The sequence below is a fragment of the Neopelma chrysocephalum genome, unplaced genomic scaffold, assembly GCF_003984885.1.
Source record: "Neopelma chrysocephalum unplaced genomic scaffold, ASM398488v2 Primary Assembly neopelma1_110070, whole genome shotgun sequence".
Lineage (NCBI taxonomy): Eukaryota > Metazoa > Chordata > Aves > Passeriformes > Pipridae > Neopelma > Neopelma chrysocephalum.
In genome coordinates this window covers 1-7,540 of record NW_020928002.1, presented here as the reverse complement: position 1 = coordinate 7,540, position 7,540 = coordinate 1, and the positions used below count along the sequence as shown (strand labels likewise).

The window sequence follows — 7,540 nt, the reverse complement described above, 5'->3', positions numbered from 1 at the left end:
TGAAATTAGTTTGCTTATAGATTATATAGATATGACTAAACATTAAATTATATAGCACCTTCTTAAAACCAGCACTCAATGAAGAACATTCTGATCTCCACCAGGATGGAGGTCTACACTCTGCCAGCTCTATGAGAAGTCAACTTCTTCCCTCCAGTATGTCAAATTATCTGTCATTCACCCTTAAATGCCAGACTGGTTAAGACAACAAGGATGAAAAGGTGTCTACATTCAGTTGTAAATAAATATTAGCAAACATTTCAGAAAACAAATAGTGTAACAGAGTTCAGTCCTAAAATGAAGAAATCAGCAGACATCCAACCAGTGATGAACAGATTCTGTGAGTTTGTGTTTGTTCACAGATTTTATTGTCACTTAATAAATAGGAAATAAAAGCAGACACTAAGGTTCTCTTCCCTGTTATCTGCAGCACTGCTGATGCTTCCAGCTGGTTGGCCTTAGATGCTTATCTAGGACAGGATTATTTGCGTTTGGTGGTAAGTTTTTCTTTTATCTTCTTCATGGCAGTCTGCACCCATTTCTGATCAGCACTTACGCAGATCTTGATACCATTTCTAGTGATAAACCTATAGGAAGAAAGAAAGCAAACCAAGCGGCCATTAAATTCCAGTCTCTAAATTCAGATTTGCTGTTCTTGGTTTTCATGCAGAACATGGGGAAAAAAAGTGGTTAAACAATTTCAAATGCTGGAGTTTGTAGATGTTAGCTGGAGTAACAGAAGCAAGCGATGTTAGTTCCCTATTCATGGCATGGGTATATGTGGAACATACATGATGATGTGCATACATAATGATATTAAAAAAAGGAGCATACCTACTGTTCTGAGACTTCAGATTAAATCATGATGAATATTAATGTCCCAGTAGTAGATCCCAGAAATGATAAAAATGCATGCTAGTGAGCTCATAAGACCAAACAGAGCTCCTAGGAGTTAGAGTAACCCCTTATTCTTTCACATGATCTTCCCCCGTGGCTCAATTCAGTGCACTGCTCCACCCTTGCTGAGATTTTTCCCCACTTGCTGACCACCAAGGATCTGACTGTTCAGTGAGCTTTCTGCCCATATTCATGAACAGCAGACAACTCCCAGCTCTCTGAGGCCCACTCATGTCCCATCACTCCCTCAGCTGTCAGGTGAGTCCTTCATGGGAGAACTGGAAAGGTGACCCGAACTTGGCAGATTTAGTGAGTTGGGCCATGATGCCCCTTCCCTTTTCGTTGGTAACATGTTTGCATAGGCAAGTCTGAAGGTAAACTGTGCACTACGTACTTACATTACAGCATTTGCTTGAGTGTGCTTTTCGTAGCCTACAAGATTTCGGATGCTCAGTTGCTTTGTAACCAGATCTACACAAGTGGCTTTGAGCATGGACTGACTTCCAGCACTTCCTAGAAGGGAAACAGTAGATAAATAAAAAAGGGAATAAATACTATATTTATATTTAACCATAATTACTTAATAAATTATGAAATCGAGATGATGTCCAATTGTGGTAAGAATGTGTGAGTCTTATGATTTACAGCCACAATACCACTTATACAAGAGAGCTTGAGCTATGTTTTGTGATGCATCCTACCACCTGTAAAGTTATTGCTCTTTCAGTCAAGATACTAATCTTCACCTGTTAACCTGAACAATTGTGTAATAATTCTGCCCCTAGGGAGTGACTGCTTCTGTAGCAGAAAAGGTATTTGGTATCATTCATATTTGGGTCTGTGTCATCTGCAAATAAGTGTCTGTATGGAATAGTGCTTAGAACTGGCACCTTTACTGGATGGATTTCTATATGGCATCCAAACCAGTAATTCCCCCTGCTTTCCAAGTGAAGAAAGGAAAGCAAGGCTAGTTCTCTCACAGTGGACATCCAAAAGTAGTGTTAAAAATAATTGTTGAAAGAAAAGGAGGTATATCTGCCAGAAGAACTAAGTGCCTACATACCTTGCTATAACTCTGGTTTCATAGGCCATGGAGTGCTACTTAATCCTTGCTTTCCTCCAAAGTTTCCATACAATTGAGGGAAATGTACTGGTAATTGATAAAGAGGATCATGACATTGGTGTAAAATTTTCTGGGCAGTTGGTATCTTACATAATGATAACTCAAAATGTGAGCTCATTTAAATGAGATGGAGTATATGGATACATGTAAGTCTCCACTTGCTAGTTTTGGGTTTTCTCCTACTCATGAAAGAGAGGTTTGGGAAGTGTAAGTGTAGAAGACCCTTTCAAAAGAGCTATTACGAGGAGATTAGGGTTTATTTCACTTAAGAAAGCTTCCCTGCCTGAAAAGAGGGTTATCTTTCCAAGAGACAGTTTTAGATATTTTCTCCTCCTGCATTGCAGAGAAGGTCTGCTTGGTATGAGAAAAGTTCTTGTGGACACTTTTGAAGGCCCCCACAGTGAAGGGGAGTGGAGGTAGGGACAATAAAAGCCCTGAGAAGAATACAGGGCGTGGCATGTCTTTTCCTAGGCCAGGTGCAGATTTCTGTTCTCAACTTTGGGAATAAATTCTCCTAAATCCTTTCACTGCTTGGTATTTTGGTGCTACCTGAGCACATTTGACCCTTACAGGAAGACATGAGGGGGGACAAACAGAACATTGCTACACTCTGAGGTTTCTTTCCAAAGAATTTAAAGAGAAACTGGCTTGAATGAAGTCCAAGAGCTGTTCAGGTGCCCCTTGCATTATCTCATTATCTGTGAGCTTTTCTTTGTTTGAAATAATTAGAATAGCTGAGACGAACACACATCAGCCTTTGGAGAAGCTGTAGCATAACCAGTGCACAGGTACTGGCAGAGTTGCTAATTCTTGAGGGTTTGTTTGCCTGAAGGAATAGCTCTTCTGATCTTGCTTTAGTCACAAGTAGCACAACGCATTTTTTTTTTAATGCTTCATTACAAGCACCTTACTGTCTCAGACTGGTTTTCAAAATGTGGCATCAAGAGAGCTCAAAGATATTTAAGCCGTCCTTACTCAGCCTGGAACTATTTTCTCTGCTAGCACAGTATTTTCAGGGAATGGCTGCAGGGAATACCAGCAGAGCTTCTCTAAGCCTGGGAACAAACCCCAACTGCTCTGCACCTGAAAAGCTATGCTTTTTCAGGTGTATTTGTTTTCTTTATCATTCTTTCTGGTCCTTTTTCTATTGCTTGTAGACCAGCTCAGTGTGCTCTTTCAGCCTTGGTGATGTTTGATGGCAAATTCTACAACCTGGAGAATGACATTGGGAACCATCAGCCCGAGATGCAAACGCACATGTTGCCAAGAGCAGTATCATTAATCAACATCTGAGAACGTGTATGATGCAGCTATAGCAGCACTGAGTCCACGTACTCAGCTTGTAGCTTCCTAATGTTGTGAATGCTTAGCAGGTGTCAGTTTGGTTTTAGTGTGGTTTTGTGAAGATAACTTTTCTCTGTGTTTCTCTCTGCATGTTTGTGGGTTTGCATACGGCTTCTATGAGTGTTTTTTTTTTAATGTGCTCATTTGTGTGAATCTGATTATGATATGATGTATTATCTAAAGGATGTATCTCCATGTTTTCCATGATGTTGCATGGAAGATCCATGATCTCTCCATGATCTGACCTAAACACCACTGTAGACAGACTGATTTAAAACATGGCTAATAAACATGGCTAATTTTAGTGTTCATAAATGGTCTCAAATAAGATGTTAACTTGTATGGTTCTGTGAAGAGAGAGAAGATATTGTATAAATCCATTACTGCCCTGTTCAGTTTTTGTTCATGGTTTGCCTGTCCGTACCAAAAGATTTGTCTTGACAAAAGCAAATAGGCAATAGGTGATCCAGAATCGGAAGAACTTTTTAAAATAGGGACATTAGAGGGATCAGGCTATCTAGTTAGAGAAACATAAATAACAAATAATATAATAACATTCATATAAAAGTAGTGTATTTGGAAAAAGAAAAAATGTACATATAATTCAAGAAATATTTTTCATAAAATGTTACTAATCTATAGTACCCATTGCTATATGGCATCAGTGAGATTAAAAGACATTGTGTCTTCAAGATTTCATGATTTTAAGAGGGAGAATCATGCACAGAAACCCTTTAAGTGCTCTAAGGCGCTGAAAGTCTCCTTACCTAAAAGCAGAAGCCAACCACTAATTGTCAGGACATCAGATGAAATCTCCCATAAAGCTGCCTTTCTTGTGGTTCTGATCTGGATTTCCTACACGTTTTGTCTTATAAATCAGCTCTGTCTGAGAAGGAATCCTGCTCATCAGACCACTGGTGCAATGTGATGCAATTCCTGTCTCCCTGTGGGGTTGCAAACTTACCTTTCACTGTGTGCCCAGTGAAGATGCCAAGGCAGAGGATGATGAGAAGAGCTGCGGTGTGGAGCTTCATTGCTGGTGCCTTCTGTGTCAAGGCAGAGCAGAAAGTGGCTGTTGTCTGCCCTCTTTCCAGAGTTTTTATATTGTCATTCAGTGGTCAGTTCTTGAGTTCACTTTTGTGGCTGTCATGGAGGGCCTGACTGTGAGTGGAAGAACTGAGTGTCAGTACTTTTTCTGGTGACAGAGAACCACCTCCTTTCCCCCCCCATCCTTTAGTAGCCCCCCTGTGAAGGCTTTTCCTGCTCAAACCCACTGTGGTTGCACTTGCTTCTGTGCTGTGAGTAGGGTTTATTTCAAGCTGCAAAAAGTGAGAGCTCCTGTTCTGTAGTGGAAACCTTTCAGAAAAGTTCCTGTCCTTTCACACCTCCATTTTGAGACCTTTAGCTAAGCCACACTGCGGAGACACAGAGTAACATTCACTTCTTTGACCAATCGACCACAAAAGGGGGAACTGTGAGCTAGAGGAGGATGGAAAGAGGAACGTCTTGGCTCTTTCCAGAGTGGCTGTGGATAGCTGGTCACGATAACACATAGCTTTGGAGGGGTATCACTGCTATTTCCTATGAGTGGTGGAGGTTGTCAGAACTCTTCTGTTTGCTCTGTGATTTGATATGGCCAAAGCTGATATCAGCATGGGAGAAGCAAGAGTGAACACACTTCTGCCTACGGATCCAGATCCACTAAGTCTCCTGCTAATCAGGCATTAGTACAGTGGTTTCAAAAAGGACTAAGATTTTATAAAGGGTCATGTTAGAGTTGGTGGTTGGGTTTTTTTTTATTGTTGCTTTTTCTGCTTCATTTTTGAGGGAGGTTGTTTGTTTGTTTTGGGATGGTGTTTTTGTTTGTTTTGCTTGTTTTTGTGATGTGGACTTTCTAGTATAAAGAATAGATTCTGAGAAAGTAACAAGGCAATCAGAGAAGCAAAATTTATAGATAGGAAGAAAAATTTTAATTGTGTTTTCTTGTAAACATGGTGTTGATAGCAGGTCTGTTTGCTTGTTACAATTATACCTCTATCAAAAGCGTCCATTTTTGCAGTCTGTGCCAGCCCTATCACCCAAGTTTAGGTGTCCTGTCCATGTTGTGGTAAGGTGGTTGGAATGGGCAACATCCCTACATACCAATGGTTTTGCACCTGCAAATATTCTTCAGGCCAGCTGTGGATGTCCAGGCCAAACACACAGCAGCACCTGAACTAGCATCATCATCCAGAGCCTCTGAGCAGAAATCTCCTCTCATGCTTTACACTCTGCAGCCTGGACCAAAAAGCCAGGCTTTGCTAGGCCCACAGAGATGCAGCTGGTGTTGGTATGAATAGGTGAGCACCAGGCTGCATGATGCCTGAGGTTGTGACAGTGGTGTAGAAGAGCTGTCAGAGTAAACCTTGGAGATGTCATATGAGTGTTCTGATTTCAGCTGGGATAGAGGTGATTTTCTTCTTAGTAGGTGGTGGTTTTTTGGATTCAGCAGGAGAATAATGTTGATAACACATGGATGTTTCAGTTGTTGCTAAGTAGTGTTTGCCCTACATCGGGACTTCTCGGTTTCTCATGCTCTGCTAGCAAGCAATTGCACAGGAAACTGGGGGTAGCACGACCAGGGATATTCCATACCATGAATTTTCCTGCTTAGTTCATAAACTGTCCAAGAGCTCGGATGGCTGGTCAGGGATGGGCTGGGCATCGATCAGTGATTGGTGAGCAACTGTAGTGTGCATCGACTGTTTCTCTTGGGTTTTATTCCTCTCCATCTCTCCCTTTCATCACAATTATTGTTGTTATTCTTATTGGTAGTATTGTATCTATTTTGTTTCAATCATTAAACTGTTCTTACTTGAACACATGAGGTTTACTTTTTCCACTTCTTCTCTGCCCTGAGGATGGGGCAGGGTGGTGGTGAGTGAGTGGCTGTGTGGTACTGAGTTTGTGGCTGGGGATAAACCACAACAGCAAGTACAATGTTTCCCCTGTTCTTACCTCCAGGCCTTGCCTCAGCTGGTTACTTCCAGTTTTCCAAACTCTGTAAATTCCTTTGCATGGGGAAAGGACAGCATGTGGAAGTCAATTCCCAAAGATTCTTCAGGCAAATTAGCACTGAGTTAAGAACTGTGCTGAAATACATGATTCCTAGGCTGTAATGGCTGGTCTGCAACCCCAGGCACAGTCTGTAGGTCTTGCAGGCAGAGCAAATGTGTGGTTTATTTGTATATACACTCACATCCCTTGTTTCTGTTGGTTTCACTCTTTTATTTTACCTATCCTCTGCAAACCAGGGAAACCCAGGGAAACGCAATGGCAGGTAGAATTGCTTTAATTGAATGCCTGCTAAACCCACTTGCAGCACTAGGGAAGTTGCAACGACATGGAAGCCAAAGCTTCAACGGAGAAGTAACCATGCTGACCTCAGGAGCACTATTGGGACCTCTGTGTTAAGTTTGTATCCAAGCAGCCTGGTGTTGTGCTACACACTGACTGAAATCAGTCCTTGGATGAGATATTCTAACTGTTTGGTACTTGTCGGCCATGAAATGCAAGATAGCAACCTTGCCATTGACGGTGAAGAGAAGTTTTCTGCCCATTAAGAGAGAAGATGCTCCCCCACTTCTGGTCATTGATATGGTATGTACATGTATGCCTCTGCTGTCTACCAGCTGAATTGAGCAGGAGCTAGCTCAGGAAACCTCAGTCCTTCCCAGAGAACCTTCAGCAGGTTGTAGATTCCTCTGAGGTGTTGCTAGAAAGCCTGTTGTTTCTTCAGTTTTCCACCATCCTTCAGGTGGAATGGAAAACTGCCCTGTGGCAAGTTTTCCCCCCTCTTTGTACTTCTCATTTGCTGTGGCCTCCTGGGCTGTGGTTCTGTACAGTTGGCTTATGTTCAGAAAAGTCTGTGTTTCAGAGAAGAGTTTTGTGGGCTGGAGTTCCACAGCCCTGTCTATGGATATTTGTTGATCTCTGCTGTTCTAATGTTATATAAGGCTCATTTTGCACATACTCTTAGCACCACTGGGCACTTCCTCTGTGCTGGGGCAAAAAGCTTAGCGTAAGATGATCAGATGTACAGTCTGTTTTCTTGCTTTAAAATCATATTAAAAAGACAGCTAATAAGTGCCCAGAGTGTTTTTTCCATGACTGCTGCTCAGCTCTGGATAAGTTGAA

The 7,540-nt window shown here is 41.7% G+C and overlaps 1 protein-coding gene across 1 annotated transcript; it reads right to left on the bottom strand.

The window, feature by feature from the left end:
* Nucleotides 1-407: 407 nt before the first annotated feature.
* LOC113962131 (lymphotactin-like) lies at nt 408-4,533 on the bottom strand. Its single transcript, XM_027672934.1, has 3 exons — nt 4,329-4,533; nt 1,296-1,410; nt 408-587 (listed from the first exon to the last, which is right to left on the bottom strand). The coding sequence occupies exons 1-3, from the start codon at nt 4,396-4,398 to the stop codon at nt 482-484; spliced, it is 291 nt and encodes a 96-aa protein (XP_027528735.1). The 5' UTR covers nt 4,399-4,533; the 3' UTR covers nt 408-481.
* Between the last annotated feature and the right edge of the window lie 3,007 nt (nt 4,534-7,540).

Coding starts and splice junctions, on each gene's coding strand:
- LOC113962131 (XM_027672934.1), bottom strand. CDS start 4,398: ATGAAGCTCCACACCGCAGCTCTTCTCATCATCCTCTGCCTTGGCATC. Junction 1,411..4,328: donor CACTGGGCACACAGTGAAAG/GTAAGTTTGCAA, acceptor TTTCCCTTCTAG/GAAGTGCTGGAAGTCAGTCC. Junction 588..1,295: donor ACTCAAGCAAATGCTGTAAT/GTAAGTACGTAG, acceptor TTCTTCCTATAG/GTTTATCACTAGAAATGGTA.